General features: G+C 42.2%; 2 protein-coding genes across 4 annotated transcripts in view; one reads left to right on the top strand and one right to left on the bottom strand.

Annotated features, from left to right (window-relative positions):
- The window catches only part of CACNA2D4 (calcium voltage-gated channel auxiliary subunit alpha2delta 4), a 112378-nt gene extending 111221 nt beyond the window's left edge, over positions 1–1157 (top strand). The window contains exon 38 of the mRNA XM_032349227.1: positions 538–1157. Within this exon, the coding sequence (XP_032205118.1) occupies positions 538–642 (105 nt within the window). The 3' untranslated portion in view covers positions 643–1157. The remainder of the gene's footprint in view (positions 1–537) is intronic.
- Positions 1158–4928: 3771 nt separating this feature from the next.
- The window catches only part of ADIPOR2 (adiponectin receptor 2), a 96662-nt gene continuing 82444 nt past the window's right edge, over positions 4929–19146 (bottom strand). For all 3 annotated transcript variants that reach the window (XM_032349224.1, XM_032349223.1, XM_032349226.1), the window contains exons 4-8: positions 16495–16666; positions 12705–12891; positions 12266–12453; positions 9936–10129; positions 4929–7776 (exon numbers count right to left, since the gene is read on the bottom strand). In XM_032349224.1, coding sequence (XP_032205115.1) covers positions 7648–7776; positions 9936–10129; positions 12266–12453; positions 12705–12891; positions 16495–16666 — 870 coding nt within the window. In that variant the 3' untranslated portion in view covers positions 4929–7647. The remainder of the gene's footprint in view (positions 7777–9935; positions 10130–12265; positions 12454–12704; positions 12892–16494; positions 16667–19146) is intronic.

Genomic DNA, 19146 nt, shown 5'->3' with positions numbered 1-19146 from the left:
GGAGGCAACCAGGAGCTAAGGGCCAAATTTCCTAGGGTTTGGGCCCTCAGTGATTTCAAACGCAGTTCCCCCATATTGCCTTCATTACTACTGCAGTTAGCTCCAAACGAGGAAGCTAATATATGCACATGCTAATGACATTAATTGAGCACCCACTATGTAAGGTGCTTTTAGCTTAAGGCCTCAAGCTGGGTGCCTTACTCATGGTATTGTCTTTGTTGAATATGCCACAAATAATCCACATCCACTAAGTTTCCAGAGTTGATGGCTTCCCCAAAGTCATTCTAAGAGGATGGTCCCACGGCCACTGTAAGACTAGGGACAAGCAGAGGCTTGAACCCAGTTCTGGGCTGAGTGCACAGCCTCTCCTTTGCCCTAAAAAATAGGCGGTCTAAAAAAGATGGCAGGCAGTGTTTCCTCCATTTTCTGGGCTTTCCCTCTTACCCCAGGTTTTTGGCTATTAGTCCCAGAGGCCCTCCTCCCTCTTCCTTGCCTCATCCTGAAGGCTACCTTTTCATCTCTGCTCTGGGTTCACAGGAAAATGCGCAGGAGTGTGGCGGCACCGCAGACACCTCGGCCTCCCTCCCCATGCTCCTGCTGCCTCTGTGTGCCTGGGGGCTACCACCCCAGCTGCTGCGGTGACACCCGACCAACCTCACCTCTGTTTTGACAAGATGATCCTTCCAGAGACACTCTTAAGAGTGGGCCCCTGCCGTGGGATCCACCTCACTATAGCTGGGTTATCACCCAGGTCACTGTTCATCTGTCTTGGGCTAATGGTCCCTGCCTCCTGAGATTGCCGGATGGAACCAGAAACCACTTCTTAAAGGCCTTCCAGGGAGCCTAGTACCATCCTTCCTACCTCCTCTTCAGGAGTCCACCGGGAGCTCAACTTGGACCAAGACAAAAGAAGTTAATTGCATCTATTCTCCAGAAGCCCAGACCCAGCCAAGGGTCAGCTGTTTCTAATGAACCTGGTTGGTCTTTAGTAGAATCCAAGAACTTTAAGGTATGAGAAAGAGGAACAGAACGAGGCCAACAGCAGAAATGAGATGAAGAACATGCCCCCACCTGAAATAGAGCTTTCTCAAAATGAGATGCATGGTGAGGGGATAGGTCAATTTCCTAGCTGCTGCTCAGAAAGGGGGGGGGGGGGGGCAAAGAAGTAACTAGTAATGGGAAAAACCCAGAACAGGAACAGGTATTAAATCCTTTTATATTACTGTGGCATGTCTGCAAATTATGGCTTCTAAAACTTCTGAAAATGTCTTTACAAAATGCTAACATACAGAAACTTTTGCATCTGAGTAAAAGCCAATAGGGTAAAATATATAGCTCCTGCACTAAAAGGTGACAGAACAGGGGAGGTCACAGTCCTTCACAGTGGTCTGGTGAGGGATCTCCTGAAGGACAGCTCCAGACTCCCCGGGAGGGCCAGCTGCCTCAGTGGTCTGTTCTAGCCACTTATCTTTGTAAGAGAGACTACCTTGATCTCCACGTCCTGGGACTGAGCCCCATGCCCCATGTCAGGCTCCCAGCTCAGTGGGGAGCCTGCTTCTCCCTCTACCTCTGCTTCTCCCCATGCTTGTGCTCTCTCTCTCTCAAACGAATAAATAAAATCTTTTAAAAATAATAAAATAAAATAAAAATTTAAAAAAGACTGCCTGACTCTATCCCTGGGGTGGGCATTTCAAGGAACATTCCAACATGCATAGCAGAGTCCACCAGGAGGGGAGCTCTGTCTGGGAACTTACTCTCCACATGCACACCTCCCCCAGGGTCTTAGGGCCCTGGAGCTTCCTCCTCCCTCCCCCAAAAACCTGGCTCCACTGTGAGAGCAACATTAAAGGCAGACCATGTAGAAATTCTGAGGTGGCCTCAGAACTTTAAATTCAACCAACATCCAACGAGGAAGTCCAGCCAAGCCCCAAGATAAGCATGGACAGCATGCCGGGCCTCGGGAGACCCTTCTCGGCCCTCCACAATTCAGAGTACAAGCTTCCCACCAGCAAATGGCCCCCCTCCCCCTGTACAGTGGGCCAACTTTGAACAATGCATTCATTGCCCTATTTGTAAAATGCCTTACATTACTGATAAGATGACGTCACTTTCACCACTTAGTCTCACAAGCCTGTGAGGTCGGCATTAGCAGCCCTACTTACAGCTGAACAAGTAGAGCCTCAGAGAAGAGAGTGACTCAAACTCACTTGCTCAGCCAGTTTAAGTGGCAAAATAATGCTAGGAATGGCTAAGGCTTACAGGTACCTGGTAAGTAACAGGCATTAACTCATTTAAATCTAGCAGCAATCCTCTGAAGTAGGTACTGTTATCTGTCCCATATTGTAGACAGGAAACTGCAGCAGAGACTTGAGAACTGGTTGTAAATTACTGGGAAAGAGCTTTATTCATGCAGTGTGCTGGGCATACAATAAGCACAAATTACATGTTAACTACTGTTAGATCTATTACCTCCTTGGGGAGGAGAGAAGTTGGCCAAGAAATGACAATGTGGATGTCAAGAACAATAGGCAAAGATCACAGGTGTCCATCTGGCACAACAGGGAACCCTTTCTCCAGTCAGGTGCCATTGCTCAGAGCTTCCCCATCATCCTGTCCAGACCTTATCATGACAGGCATGGCTGCATGAACACTTCCTGACTTGCTCGGGCACCTTCACCACCAATAACACCCAGTGCCCACGTGCACCCCTCTGCCTCTCTTTGGCGTTAATAAACGTTCTGGCCTTCAACAGCATCTGACCTCTATTACCAACTCCCAGACACAGGCTGCTTGTTCTTCTCTCTAGGACAGCAAGCCTGTCTTTTGAAAGGCCTGACCTCCCTGCCCACCCAGGAAAATTTATCAACTCTCTTGGCCCTATCACTTAAAAACCAAGATTAGGTGCTCACTTCAGCAGTACATATACTAGAAACCAAAATTAGAAGTGCTGGGACAGCTCCTGGCCTTGTCTTGTCTCCTTCATCCCCGTGTCTCTGGGTGGCCAGGAGACTATAAAATTGGGAAATCACTTTTAGAACCAGTGGAAGGAATAAACTAAGCTTTCTGAGAAACCAACCTTGCTCCTCACTTGGGAGAACAGAATATTCTTGTGAGCTTAGGAGACCAGAGCAACTATTTTTTCCTTTCTTCTTTTACCAGAACCACTACTAGACAGCAGGTGGCGGCCTGACTCAAGCTAAAGAGTCATCACTGATCATAGGCGAACGAGTTAGAACCAAAGCCATTTAATAAATGACAAGAATCTGTCAGCATGTTGAATTATTTTTTTTTAATACTTTTTATTTATTCACGTGACAGAGAAAGAGAGAGATCACAAGTAGGCAGAGCAGCAGACAGAGTGAGAGGGGGAAGCAGGCTCCCCACTGAGCAGAGTCCAATGCGGGGCTCGATCCCAGGACCCTGAGATCATGACCTGAGCGAAGGCAGAGGCTTAACCCACTGAGCCACCCAGGCGCCCCTTGAATTATCTTTTCTTAAATGACCAAGAACTCAAAGCTGCTGTCAGATCCTCCTTCCTCAGTACCAGGAATAAATTAACTACTAGATCCAGCTAATAATTTTGTACATTCTGATAGAAGTGCTTTCATGTAAAACAGTTCACCACTTTATAATGCTAAGTGAAGTTCTGATTCCGGAGGGCAGGGGAATGGAAGTATCTTAAAGTCAGAGAAGTAAATATGGGGGAGGTGGTCACAATAGGAAGAAATCAGAGCAAGAGTTCAGCAGAAACACCCGCCAATCACTATGGAAAGTGCGAGAAATGTTGATCTCAGTGAAAGATGCAAAGAACCTAAGCCCATTTTAAAAGGTGAGAAAAAGAATGCTGTAACTGAAGCTAAGTATTCTAGAGACAAGGATATTACTTCCAGGATAAACTGTAAAGCAACACTGCCCAAGGGCTCTTTTAGGAAACCCAGAGCCCAGCATTCTACAAAGTGAAAATTCAAACTTGTCCTTTCCTTTGCAATATCCATGGCAATACCATACAGGATCATCACCTGAGAAAGGGAGCATACAGTTTTTAGCAAAAAACTAAGAAAAAGCCAAATGGTTCTTTATAATGGCTCAAAAGAACAGAATGCAATCCAGTGTTCTATACCCAGGGAAACCCTAAAGCTGTATCTATACCTTAAAATGAGAATTCGGGGCACCTGGGTGGTGCAGCTGGTTAAGCATCCAACTCTTTCTTGCTGGTTTCAGCTCGGGCCATGATCTCAGGGTCAGAAGACTAAGCCCCACATTTAGCTCCAAGCCTAGCATGGAGTCCGCCTGAGGTTCTCTCTCTCCTTCTGCCCCTCCCACCCATGGTCTCTCTCTCTCTAAAATAAATCAATCTTTTAAAAAAAAAAAAAAAATCCAAATACTGGAAATTCTCCTGCAAAGATAATTTACCCAAGGCAAAGGGGCACGGATTCCTCTCCTTTCTTAAATTACACAAATGGTTAACAAACCCCCAAACCTTTAGGTCAACACATGAGATTTAATCCGAACTGTCTTCTTATTGTGAAGAGTGCAGCACAAGAGTCACACTTGGCCTTTCTGAGCTTCAGTCTCCAAACCCAGAAATGAGTGATACTAGTTAGTTCACAGGGAGGTGGTTATGAGTATCTGAGATACCAAGTCCTTCACCAGAAACTTTCACATAAAGTATCCATTATGTTGAGTATTATTTTGATAAACTTTAATCATAAATTAACTACCCCTTGGGGTTAGCTCTCCCCTGCATTCTAAACCTCATCTCAGTTGTAATGAAAGCTTAAGAAAGGTCAGGAAAAGTGAGTTGGGCATAAATAACTTTGATTTGTGCATTCAGACCGGGAAGTATCTGACAATTTCTTAAGCTTCGGTGTCTAAATTAAGACTTCAAGGCAGGTAATTTGAGTCAGTAAAACAGTACACGACCAAAGTTCATATTCCATTTGGTTCTTTTTATTAGAAGTTGAGAATACAGCAAGTAAGGGAAATCCCATGGCGAATGGAACCATCACACAGAGGCCTTTCTGAAACCCCAACCTTCTATGATCCCCAAAAAATGTGCTTTGTGGCTTCAGCAATTTATAAAGGGGAAGGGGGAAAATACTGAAAAAGGCCACTATTTAATGGTTAAAGAATGAAGCTGTAGAGGTCCTAACCAGCCTAGGGCCAACGAAGAAAATTAAAAATCTGCACAGAGCAAGCAAGCCTCTGATGCTGAGAGTAAGGCATTCAGGCGCCAACCTGGTGAGAGTTCTCAGCGAGCACTGTGAAGACCAAGTGCACAGTGAGGCTGTTGGTAGTGAGTTGCACGTAGACACACACACATAAATGGGCGCACACACACGCACTCGCACACACACCCTAAAGAGGGAGATTTTTACTGGATGACACATCATTGATGTTAATTTCATTTTTCCTAACAGTTTGTGCTATGTTGAACCAGATTTAGCTCCTCCTTTGGGGTGTGGGGTGACTGGGCCCAGAAACTTCTACTTCTGTTGGTGGTGTTACAGGGCTGCATCTTATACCCTGTATCCCAAAGTGCATGACCGAAGAGCAAGTCTGGCTTCTGATATGTGCTGTTGCTTCCATGAGACTAAGTGTCCCTCCTTCCAGATGGCCACTGCCCTGCTGGACTATTCCCTCAAAGGGAGGAATACTGTTCTTTATTGTGTCAGGCACCACACCAGTTCACCTACTCAAGTCTCTCGTTGGGTCCCTTGGTACCCAAGGCAGTGACCTTACCCAGAACCAAAATACTCTTAAATCCTTCCCCAGTTCTATAGTGGAGTCCTTCTTCCCAGTTCCCAGCTTTTGCTGGAGACTGGAAGGGGAGAGAAAGGAGATTACCAACAAGACAACACTCTGCTGGATACCAGACTCTTCCCATATGCCAAACGCCTACTGGAGGGTGCCAGGCCCCAGACTTAGGGCTTCAATGTTTAGTTCTAAAACCCACAATCCCGAAGATGTAACTCAATCACCTGAAACCTTGGGTGACAGCAAGTAACCCAAGATTCAAGTGCTATTTTGGTGGTTTGCCTATGAGCCAAGATTAGAATTCTGTGAACCAGATCCTTCCCCTACCACTCTCCCTGACACCATAACAGGATACCTCTGGGGCATGAGCAAACTTTTTCTACTCCTAGCAGCTCTTCAAAGATATGGCTGTACCAGGCTCCCTGGCAATAACATACCATTTTCTTTTGCAACTTCCCACCATGCTATCCCCGGAATCTGGGGTTTGGGGAATACTGATGACTCCTTGGTAGGTACTGGACTGGCTTTCTTGTTCAAAGACAGCTGATATGTATGTCACGACTAGGCTTACTAAGACAGTGGTGCCAGAGGTGAAATTTACCTTTCCTGATCCAGAGGAAGCCTTCTCCCAACCTATGTACATGAGCTCAGGAGGCACCTGGACAAGCTGGAATCTTTTTTGTGGCTGGCTGCATGCCAAGAACTATGATGCCAGGGAAAAGGTCAATTTGTATTCCCAAGACAAGGAAGGGTAGTTAGGGCAGTGACTTTTAACAGAAGGATTCTGGGGCGTTCCTGAGCTCCACAGCAAAGATACAGAAAACTGTCACATCCCTGCAGATAAAAATCACCACAAAACTGAATAGGATGCCATGAAGTAATCTGATCAGCCCCCGGGCTAACATTTCCAGAGCTCCTCCTACTGTCTCCACTACCCCTCTGCTGGCATAATTGACTTTCCCAAGTAAATGGCTCTACTCTTTAGAAGGGGTCACTCTCAGCATAGAAAACAAATCACTCTCTCAAATGATACCTTAACTAGAGCCTTTATCTAACACATCCTGTCAGCCATTCACATGCTGCTTCCACTGAGAAAACACATACAGCTTCCTTCCACCTTGGGACTCCCTAAGGCTCTCAGACATGAGAGTGGTCATGTGATCACTGGGCTGGGGCTATACTTTCTGCCCCACAGGGTCCAAGGTATGCCAGCCTTTAGAAGGCACCTTGGTGCACCAAGGCATTATACATTCTGGGGCCATCACCTGATCCTCCTACAGTCACTTTGTGCAAAATTGAAACAGTGTGTGGTACTTGCATGTTTCGTTCTGTACAAAATTCCCCTCCCTCCCCTACCCCTATGTTTTAAACGTTTATATAAATTCTTATTTAAACAGTGAGTTAGAAATCTTATTTACATTAATTTCTTTGTTCTCCCAAAAGAGCATCTAAAATCACATTCCCACCCTTTAACAGGATATAAATGTTCACCTAAATTGGTTTTTAAATTGATTTAAGGAGCGAGAAAGGGAGAAGAACGAACCACCAGCTAAACTGTGTTCCCATCTTCTACAAAGAAATGTGACACGGATCAGAAGCCAGTTTGCCAAGGTCGTGCAGAGCCCTCAATCAGTAGATCCCAATTATAAGTCAGGGTTTGGGCCATTTCTCCTTTTCTCCAAATTGATGCACTCCATCCTTTGAGGTATGATTTATTTTTGTTTTTCTCTTCTCAGTCGTGTACCAGGTGGAGCCCCAGGGGCATCACAAAGCCCACGAGGCTGTCAAAGTTTGGGGGCTCCTCTGGCACTGGCATCAATGGCCGGTAAGGGAGGCCTGCAGACGCTGCAGGCCCTGTTCAGGGTCACAGTCCCCGGCTTCTGGAAGGTGTCACAGTGCATCCTCTTCACTGCAGCCTCCACCAATCATGAAACGGAACTCCTGGAGGTTTGAGACGCCATGGAAGTGAACGAAAGCGCCAGCAACCACAAAGATGTGAAACAGCTGATGAGAGTGAAACTGGAGGGAGGTAGGGGAGAAACCCATTCATTATTTAAGTCTGCTAAAGAGTCTTCAGGTTGTTTGTGCTGAGCAGGGCAGGGAATGGAGGTTACAGAGCTCAAATTCAAGGTGTCCACAGATCTTGAACATCCATTAGGCATATCACATTCTGCTGAACTGAAGGCCAGCTGTCCCCAAAGAAATCAAGGTGCTACCGCTAAATTCTAACCATGAAGATGTGTACACATATCATAGGAGTATCTGGTGAACTCAGGCCAATGGCATACACACACCCTTGCTAACAGACTACAAGGCTACAGTTAGACACAGGGAGGTTTTCCTGTTTGCTGAAGAAAGCTTTTATCACGGCATTAAAAGCACCAGAGCTATGGCCAATTTAAATGTTGCTCTCTCTCAGAAAAACTAAAGGGATTTCCAGGATTAGGTAGAAGGTTGAAACATTATGTCTCTCCAGCTCTAAGACTCTGAAATTTCACAAACAACATACCTATCAAAAAACTTGGAAGGTCAGGCCTTTTCATTCCTTCTCTAATCAGAAGTGGTCTACAAGCACATGAGCTTTTTTTTCTGATTTAATCTCTTCTGTTGAATGCTAGTTCATTGTTTAAAAGGGATCTATCAATTGCTCAGTGCACCAACATTACTTCAAAAATTATACTATTCTCTCATTATCATCTCAAAATGAAAAAGTACAGTGGCAAAACAGTATTCATAAAGAGAAAGGCATTAACTTTAGAGGTTAAACTAGAAAGAGCCATAAGTCACATCCCAGGAAAAGTTTCCTAGGAAATCAATTCATTCTCAAAATTCTCAAAATAAGGGGGGGGTGGGGGGGCTATCTCCATAACTGATGTCAAAATGATGAGAAGGCAATCTCCAAAAGATAAATTAACTAATTTGAATCTGAAAAGGTTGCCTAAATTAGCATTATATTCATTTTATGGAGGGCTAAATTAAACTTTGAAGACTGGATGATCAATTTAGTTTACAATAATCAGCAACAGGTCAAGGAACAGAATTCTAAAGGTCAGACTTCATATCAAACAACTCTTTAGGGCGCCTGTGTGGCTCTGGGTTAAAGCCTCTGCCTTCGGCTCAGGTCATGATCCCAGGGTCCTGGGATCGAGCCCTGATCTCTGCTTGGCAGGAGCCTGCTTCCCCATCTTTCTGCCTGCCTCTCTGCCTACTTGTGATCTCTGTCAAATAAATAAATAAAATCTTTAAAAAAAAAAAACAAAAAACCCCTCTTCAATCCTGCACCTACTGAAAATGTTTCAGGCCATTTTCAATTACAAAATTTTCCATCTATTGGACCCTTATATTTCTTTCCCCTTCTCTTTCCCTCTCTCTTAACCACAATTTAGTTAGCTCTCCTTCCTCTCTTGCTACCAAACACACCTAAACACAAATCTCTTGTTACAAATCACCGAATTTTAGTATCAAAAAGAACTCTGGTAGGGGTGGCCTGGGTGGCTCAGTTGGTTAAGCCCCTGCCTTCAGCTCAGGTCATGATCTCAGGGTCCTGGGATTGAGCCCTGCATCAGGCTTCCTGCTCAGCAGAGAGTCTGTTTCTCCCTCTCCCTTTGCCCCTTACCCCTGCTCATACTCTCTCTCTCTCAAATAAATAAAATCTTTTAAAAGGGGGGTGGGGCTTTGATAAACAATCTAGTCAATCACCCTCATTTTCTAAATGAGGAAACCAAAACAAACTGTCTTCCTTGCCAGTTCAGTGTACTACAGGAGCACAGACTCTGATATTAGACTAGCCTGATTCAAATTCTACTTTTTTCACCCAGCAGTAACTTGTCCTAACATTGGACAAGTTACCTAATCTCCCTAAACCTCATTTCCTAATCTGTAAAATGAAAACATTAATAGCAGTGTCATACCTTATAGGGCCAATGTATTAAATGAGGTAACCTGTGCAAAGCACTCACTCAGTACCATGCCAGCCACCAAGTAAGTGTTCAGTAAATGTTAGTCCTCACTGTACTTACCATTTAGAGACACACAACTAATGAAGAAGAGTTACAACTAAAATACGGGTCTCTCAATTTTGAGTCTAAAACAACTTCAATTATTTCACTTCCTGGTCTGTCAGTAATATACTATCAGATATGTATGTATACATACTAACTCCCCCTGGTCATACTTACCCAGATATCACACTTGCCAGGAAAAAAGCGTTCAGGGATGCGTGCAGCATAGAGGGCGGCGCCTGTGATATAGAGGCTGGCCATCAGCATCAGCCAGCCGATCTGCCCTATGGTGGCGGCCTTCAGGAATCCCTCCGAGATGACATAGTGCAAGGTAGGAATGATTCCACTCAGGCCAAGGCCCAAAAATACTCCTGGCAATCACAAGAATAAAATAAAGTAAAAATGCAGAAGAGAAATAAGGAAGAAGAAATATTACAATATAGCACGAGTAATTCTATAAACAGTATTTCAAGTATGATGCTTCTTGTTTGAAAGGAAAAAGGTGGTCTTCAAACTCTGGGATACTGCCACAACAGACAGCAGCAGCTGTGTTCTAAAAGATGGACCCATTTACAAAGGCAAGGAGCCTCCTGCTGAGAGAGGCTCAGCTTAACAAGTCAGCAGTCCTCAGTGGGTTTAGAACTGTGTTGCTAAGTGTTTCAGGTACAGACAGCTCCAGAAGTTTGTTTAAACCTTCCTCAATGCTTCCACTTTGTAGACAAAAGAGACTGCAATACAGAGCAATTTCACATATTTTGTCTCCCCTCTGAAGCAACAGGGATTCCCGGCATTGAAGTGGAATGGAAGAGCAGGGGTGGTAACTGAGGAGGTTGGAGGGAGGTCACAACTGCTCCTGAAAGCTCCCAGACCCAGAAATACCAATCTGGTACAGAAATCTATCAGAATCATTCCACCACAGCCCTACTGCCTTCAAAATCATCTACAGCAGTGTTTTTCAAACTTCTGGATATGACTTAGGCTGTAAGATCAACTAAGTGAATCTGGATTAGCATTTTTTTATTTTTTAGTGAACTACAATGAAATAAAAATCAGACTGTCACAAATGGAATGTTAAGTAACAGTTTGTAAAAGCTGAGTAATATATGTGTGTGAATTTATAAGTATATACACAAATCTGTGTCAGTTGAAATACCACAGGAACATCTCACACCCAGGAGCCAGTAACTGCTCCTACATTTTGACAGAGAGTGTTAAAAATAAACTTTAACTCTCTAAACACAAAACAAAAATTGGACATTAACAAATAAGTTGCTGGTGTGCAACAATGTATGTATGCACATACACATGATAAATAATGGGCATCTACAAGAGAAGAGGAAAATGGCAACGCTCATCTCACAAAAGGGAATCAACCAGGCCTAAATAAGAACCTTTTCCTACTTCTACTCATTAAAGAAAAACCATCACAATCCTGTTTCACTTGTTATTTTCCTCTACATGCTAACCAGAGGTTCTAGTGGTTTTGCCTACCATTCTGGAAGTCAAAAGCTCAAGAGCTTGGTTCTTCTGATGTGTATTTTTACAGCAGAATGTTCAGCTGTACTCTCAACTCCTGTGTTGAAGCAGGCTTAGCCCCACAGTTAAGTACTGCTGCAAGTCATGCCTGACCACTGCTTCTCTACTTAAAAGGGTCAGTGGATAGACTGTTGTGAACAGTGGTCATTAACAAGAAGTTAAATTCTAACTTCTAACCTTGCAGGAAACTGCAGATGTACCATGGCTTGGATTTTAATACGAAATGGTTTTGGGCTTTGGGCTGGGGTTTTTGTTTGGTTTTTTAAAGGTCAAAAGGAAAAAATACTCCTTTTACTACTACTTGTTCATTCTCAGTAGACACCAGGTTTGATAGTGAGGATAGAACACTGAAGGACATGGTCCTGGCTACAAGGAGTCCCAGTCCAGTAGGAAACAAAAACATGTCCCTGGTGAAATCCCCACTCCTAGAGGAAGGCTCAACCAGAGGTTTCTGGTTTTCCAAACACTCTCCATCGAGACAGGCATGATTCTAAATATAAAAAGTTTTCTTATCCCTATATTAGAAGAGATGTATGGTACTTGTGTTAGTAGAATACAATCAGTATGAAGTTTTATTTACCTAAGCAGTACACATTTTCGAATAAAAACACAAAACAAAAAAAATGATGCCAACAAAAAACCCAATCACTTAAAAAAGTACACTCCAAGCTGATAAAGAGTAATCATTTTTAACGAAGGTTACAAAGACACTGCCTTATGGACAGTATATAGCCATAAACTCAAGTGAATTACAAATACATATACACTGACTCATAAAGCTCACCATGCCCCTCAACTCCATGCACTTTAAGACAACTAATGAATACTACCATATTAAAAGCCCCTGAAGAACAGGAACTGTGACTTATTTATCTTTGCATCACAAGTACATAGCAGAGGACTTGGCAAGCAGACTGGTAAATGACTGGTAAATTAGCAAAGGCGCAATGTAAAACCCCGACATCTCTTACCTGCTCGTACGCCTCGATACTGAGGGGTAGCAAACATGTCCCACTGGGAAACGATAATGGCCGCAATGCCCAGCACACAGATGACAATCAAGTAGATGAAGCAAGGTTGTGGATTACAGTAGAAAGAGTAATAAAGCCATGGAACAAAACTTCCCATAATCAGAAGAGCAATACCAGAGTAATCCAGTCTAAAAAAGGAAAGAAAGTCATGTGATATTAAAAAATACAGCCCACTACAGACAGGTTCCAATTACTCCCCCTATGACAGGAGCTAGCAGGTAACAGACAAGAGGCAAACAGGAATGCTTGCTTTAATTTAAAAAAAAAAAAATTTAAGTTCCCATCAGACAGTATCAAGAATTCTGGCAATTCTGCTAGATATTCTTCCCTAACCACTGACTCAAATACTTGATTACAATGTAGACTTTCAAATACTTACTTAGAGAAGAGCCGGGAGACCCCTTCTGAGTGGCAGTAGACCGTGTGGAAGAGCCATGAAAAAGAAAGGCAGAGAATGGCCCCCAAGAAGAATAATCCAAAGACCACCTTCTCTTGCAGAGGGGCCACAAAGGAGATGTTTGGGCGAAACATATAAAAGATCCCCAGGCACAGGAAGAATACACAACCTACAAAAAGAGTAGAGAGAGAAAAAAGAGGATCCTTGTCAGGAAAAAAGTGTTGTGTGTTGATGAAGTTCTCAGTCCTTCACAATCACAGTATCTGAATCAAAAGCTCCAGGAGAAAGATTTTCCAAATAACTAAAGCATATCCAAAATTCTGGTCTACTTCAAACATTGCTCCTCAGCTTCAAAAAGCAAGTGTTTCTGTATAGGAATAGTACTTTATTTATCTAAGAGCATAATCCAAAAAGAAACAAGACAATGCTACTACTTCTTAGAAGGCTAAATTTGTCCACTTCTACCTCTAGGTCTAGGATAAAATTTCATTTAGAAAGTTTTTGGCACATATGCTGGAGCCCAGCTTTCAAAGACCCATTTTCTGTTTGCTTTTGCAATGAATTCAAATGCCTCCAAACCCTGTCAAGAAATACAGCTTTCGGGGTGCCTGCATGGCTCAGTTGGTTGAGCACCTGCTTTCTGCTCAGGTTATGGTCCCAGGGTCCTGGACTGAGTCCTGCATGGGCAGGGAGCCTGCTTCTCCCTCTCCTCTCCGCCAAATAAATAAACATCATTTAAAAAAAAAAAAAAAAGAAAGAAAGAAAGAAGGAAGGAAGGAAGGAAAAGAAATACAGCTTTCCTCCACCAGTAGCTGTCAAGGAACATTGTGCTTCTCTGGTTCTCACTGGTTAACCCAACAGATTCAAGAGTTAAGGACAATAAAATGCCTATTCATTCTATTTCTTAATCAGTTTTTAAATTGCTCTTCTATTCTAGGGCACCTGGCTAGCTCAGTTGGTAAGTGTCTGCCTTTGCCTCAGGTCATGATCCCAGGGTCCTGGGACTGAGCCCCACATCGGACTCCTTGCTCCACAGGAAGCCTGCTTCTCCCTCTCCCACTCCCCCTGCTTGTGTTCCCTCTCTCGCTGAGTCTCTCTCTGTCAAACAGATAAATAAAAATCTTAAAAATAAATAAATAAGCTGGTCTTCTTCACACTAAAATACATGTTCTTACTACTTAGGAGAAGGTCACAGGGCGCCTGGGTGGCTCAGTGGGTTAAGCCTCTGTCTTCGGCTCAGGTCATGATCTCAGGGTCCTGGGATCGAGCCCCGCATCCAGCTCTCTGCTCCTCGGGGAGCCTGCTTCCCTCTCTCTCTCTCTGCCTGCCTCTCTGCCTGCTTGTGATCTCTCTCTCCCTCTGTCAAATAAATAAATAAAACCTTTAAAATTTCTTAAAAAAAAAAAGTCACTTAACACAAGGAAGGCACCGAAATTAAGATGTTAAACATGTGCTAAGTAACTGTTCTAGTTAATAAAACTTTACCCCTGAGTTAGAAGTCAGCAATGAACTGTATTTGCCACTCTATTCCACCCTCACTACACTAGCAGGTAGGAAGGCATCTGGGGACACAACAGAAATCAAATGTGTGAAAAAAAAAAAAATGCAAGTCGAATGGGTAAACCAGAAAAGATTTCATATACTCACAGGTCTGTAGAACCATCACTATTATTTAATTTCAGAATATATTCATCACCCCAAAAAGAAGCCCATAATTACTACATTCATTTCCCACTCCATACTCTGCATCTAGCCCTAGACGACACTAATCTTTCTATCTCTGGCTTTTCACATTCCGGGCATTTCGTGTATATGAGTTACATAGTATGTGGCCTTTTGTGTCTGGCTTGTTCCACTTAGCGTAATATTTCAAGGCTCACCCATGTTGTTAACACATATCATCAGTACTTCATCTCTTTTTATGACCATATATACTTCATTTGCATGGATATACCACATTTTATTTACCCATTCACCAGTTGAAAGATGCTTGGGTTGTTTCTACTTTTTAAATATTATAAATAATGTTGCTGAAAACATTTGTATACATGTTTTTGTGTGAACATGTTTTCAATTCTCTTGAGTACATAATTAAGGAGCAGAACTACTTATACCTCTGTTTAACTTTCTAAGGAACTGTCAAAATTGTTTTCCATAAAGGCTGTACCATAATAACACTCCTACCAGTAAAGTATGAGAGTTGTCACCTTTCTATATCCTTGCCAAAACTTGTTATTTTCCATTTTCTTGATTACAGCCATTTTAGTAAGTGGAAGGTGGTATCTCATAACATTTTTCAAAGTATTTGATTTGCATTTCCCAAAATGACTAATGATGTTGAGCATCCCTTCCCCCCCCCCCTTTTTAAAAACTGAAATAGAGTTGACAATTGAGCATCTTTTCATGTGTTTTATTGACCACTTGTAGATCTTTGGAGAAATGTCTGTCTATTCAGATGCTTTACCCATTTTTTAAACTGGGTTGTCCTTTCATTGTTTAGTTGTCAAAATTCTTAGATCCTCATCAAATAGATGATCTGCAAACATTTTCTCCCATTTTGTGGATTATCTTTCCACTTTCTTGATAATGTCCTTTGATATACAAAAGTTTTTAATTTTGAGAAAGCCCAATTTAGGGGCACATGGGTGGCTCAGTTGTTGGGCATCTGCCTTCAGCTCAGGTCATGATCCCGGGTCATGGGATCATGCCCTGTGTCAGGCTCCCTGCTTAGCGCGAAGCCTCCTTCTCTCTCTCCCACTCCCCCTGCTTATTATATTCCCTCTCTCGCTGTCTCTGTGTTGAGTAAATAAATAAATAATCTTTTTAAAAAGGGGGGGGGTCTAATTTATCTGTTTTTTTTCTTTGGTTGTCTATACTAAACTTACGTGTCAATTCTAAGAAATTATCACCTAATCTAAGGTCACAAAGATTGACATCTATGTTTTTACCTAATAATTCTACAGTTTTAGTTCTTAAGTTTAGGTCTCTTTGATCCATTTTGAATGAATTTTGTAATGAGGCAGGGATCCAACTGGACTCTTACATGTAATTACTCAGTTTTCCCAAATACTATTTGCTGAAAAGACTATTCTTCCCCTATTGTACTTTTTTTTTTTTTTTTAAGATTTTATTTATTTGACAGACAGGAAGAGCCAGTGAGAGAGCAAACACAAGCAAGAAGAGGGGACACGGAGAAGCAAGCTTCCTGCTGAGCAGGGAGCCCGTGGCAGGGCTCAAGCCTGGGACCCTGGGATCATTACCACAGCCAAGGGCAGACACTTAACAACTGAGCCACCCAGGTGCCCCTCCCTGTATTCTTTCTTTAATATGCAATCAGGATGGAAAAAAATATTAGAGACCACATTCTACTTCAAGTAAACTGAAATTTAATTTTCATTATGCTAAGTAATGATTTTGAAAAATCAGCTTATTTCTACTAAATAAGCACCTTTATTGAAAAATCAGCTTATTTCTACTAAATAAGCACCTTTCTCACAGTGTTCATCAAGACACTATACCACATTTTGTACAGCAGCTTTCCCTAGGCCTGGTTCAAGGACACAGTCTGAAAATCTAGTAGAGAAAATGAAATAAAATCAGAGTGCAAACTAGGATAACAACAGAATAAACCAGTAAGAAACTGCATCATTAGACATCCAAAAAACAAAATGGCAAATCCCAAATACATTTGTTTTATCCATATCCTCAAATACATGGGGAGAAAAAAAAAGTAAGTGAATCACTAATTCCTTGCACCACTGAAATTACATACCTAAAAGATGTGTCCAGATGTTGCCTGTCTCTGTGTGTATTCTGAAAATGCTCTTAAAACAGGCCCGGAAAGAAGGCATTGGGGGCCGATGTCCATGTAAAAGGAAATCGTTATCCTTGAGCCAGTCTGGTAGTACATCATGAGGGATTACTCGCCACCGACCTTCCCATACCTGGAAGAAGAGTATTAAATATCTTTGTGGTTTTGTCAATGTAGCAACACCAGCTGCCCTAAAAAAATGGCTTCAAGCTTCATTTCAGTCTGGGTAAAGGAGGGTCCACCTGTACTGACTTACCTTTCTTCATCATCCACAACAGACTTTACCTCTGAAACGCCCCTGTGATAATAATTAAATATGACTGCTTCTATACTTAACATTTCTGCTGGTGGAAAAAAAAGTACAGCTGAACCTTGAACGTGGTTTTGAAATGTGCGGGTCAACTTACATGCAGATTTTTTACAGTACAGTCCTATAAATAAATTTTCTCTTATAATGTTACTAATATTTTTTTCTCTAGCTTACTTTAAGAATATAGTTTCTAATACATATATTGTACAAAATATGTGTTGACTTTTTATGCTACTGGTAAGGTTCCCAATCAGTAGTAGGCTATTAATAATTAAGTTCTGGAGGAGCCAAAAATTATGCATGGATTTTCAACTGCCAAGGGGTCAGTACCTTTAACCCCTGCATCATTCGAGAGCCAAACCTGTATACAGAAGCACTTGTGTGGCTTCTGCTAAATTCTCTCCCTTTCCCTTCTCTTCCTACCACAACAAACACGACGAACTAAAAAAAAAGTGCACCGGAGTCAAAAATCTTGGATCTCTATCATTAACTAGTTAAAGGAGCTTTAATGAGAAAATCACCAAGCCCCAGTTTCCTCATTTATAAAAATGGGATGATACTTTGGTTACTTCGTAAGGATCAGATGAAATAACCCAGAGCCCTTGTAAGTGAATTAGCAAACTCCAACATCCACCCCACGGGTGGAATGTAACCCAGACCATCCCCAGAGGCTAATATCTACCTAAGAGTTAGTGACTAACCCACCCTCCTCATGCTGAAGAGACGGCAAAGAAACTCAAACATTAAGGGCTCTTCAAAAGTCTCATCATCACCACCCCCTTTTTCTCCCTTTCTTCACTGTCCCTCCCCCTCGGACTCTAACAGAAGAGAGATCAGGAATTTGGTATCAGTCCTCAAAAACCTGTCAACTTCTGCACTCTGCTTCTTTTAATGTCTCTCAGCCCAGAGAGCTCACATCAGAAGGATCACTTAATCCTAACTACCTTGTTTCTGCTAATCAGAAAGATGTAAGGGAAAATGCCAGGTATATGTGCTCTACCTATAGTATTCAGGTTGAGACAATGACCCCACTCCTACCCCTCAGGGTTCTGGCAGGCAAACAAACAAACAACGCAGCTGGGCTATACAATCTTGGCTCTCTTTCTTCTATGTGATGCAAAATGACTGCCAGCTGCTGAGCCCAATCTTTCTGCTACACATCTTCCTGATCTCTGCTCCCCTTAATCCTTCTTATTGAAGTATGCTTGTAAAAGAACTGATCCTCTGTGTAACTCCAAAGGAAGCAAGAACTAACAATTTAAGAGAAGTGGCCCTCTTAACACTACTAAAACTCATTCTCTCTAGCCTCCCCACTTCCTCTCTCACCTTCTAACTCAAACCCTGAGGCCGGTAATTAGGATAATCTGGCCATTTCATGCTTGTTCGTAACACACAGTGAAATACAATAATGCCAAAAGACTAATCTAGATATTTAAAGTCTACTGGTAATAATAGTTTTACCACTTGTAAAAGTAGCTGTTTGAGATCTTCCAAATGACTTTCTGGAGAGATAGAGAATACTCTAAGATACTGAATTTATTTTCTCTAATTTGGACTTGAAAAAGATAGCTATTGTTAACATTAACTTTACAAGATGCTGCTCTGTTTTACTTTGGGAGAATTTTATTCTCTAAGAGGGAGAGGAAAAGAGAAATCAATCCTTACATCCTCAAGGCAGTTCACAATCTGCAAACAGCTCTGCTGTGACCATATGAAAAGTGCTATTGTGTTACCCACACAGCCAAGATGCTCCCTTTTTTGCAGTCAGAAAGAATATGCTGAGATTCTTACTAGTTATATTTGCACATAACGTCAGAGTGATTATTCTCCATTGTTTCTAAACATTCTAGCAGTCTAAACTGAGCCAAGGAACTATACTCTCATAATTACACTGAAGTTAGTGTCATATTCAACAGACACTGCACCCTCAATCCTCAACTTGGAGTCAACCCAAATAGGCAATGTCTTACTCCCCAAGGAAAAAAAGAACAGGATCACAGCTTGGCCAAATACATATTTATTTATAAGCTTGACAAAGGCACTGCATAAATCAAACATTTGAGCAATGGTCCACTGGATTTGTATTAAGACCATTAATGCACAAAACATTTCTTTTTAACTAAAGGCTGGAAAAAAAGAGCATGATCAAATTGGACACTCTATAAAGATTAACTGATTTTATTTCCCCTTTTCCTATAAGAAAAGCTTTTCCAAAAGGGAAAAGCAAGGCCACAGGACACTTTGTTTTAAGTTCTGTTTACATCCTTGCAACCTAAGAAAAAAATTTTGTGTGTCACTAGACC

This window comes from Mustela erminea, chromosome 6 (genome assembly GCF_009829155.1).
Source record: "Mustela erminea isolate mMusErm1 chromosome 6, mMusErm1.Pri, whole genome shotgun sequence".
Lineage (NCBI taxonomy): Eukaryota > Metazoa > Chordata > Mammalia > Carnivora > Mustelidae > Mustela > Mustela erminea.
This window is presented reverse-complemented; position numbering and strand designations above follow the sequence as displayed.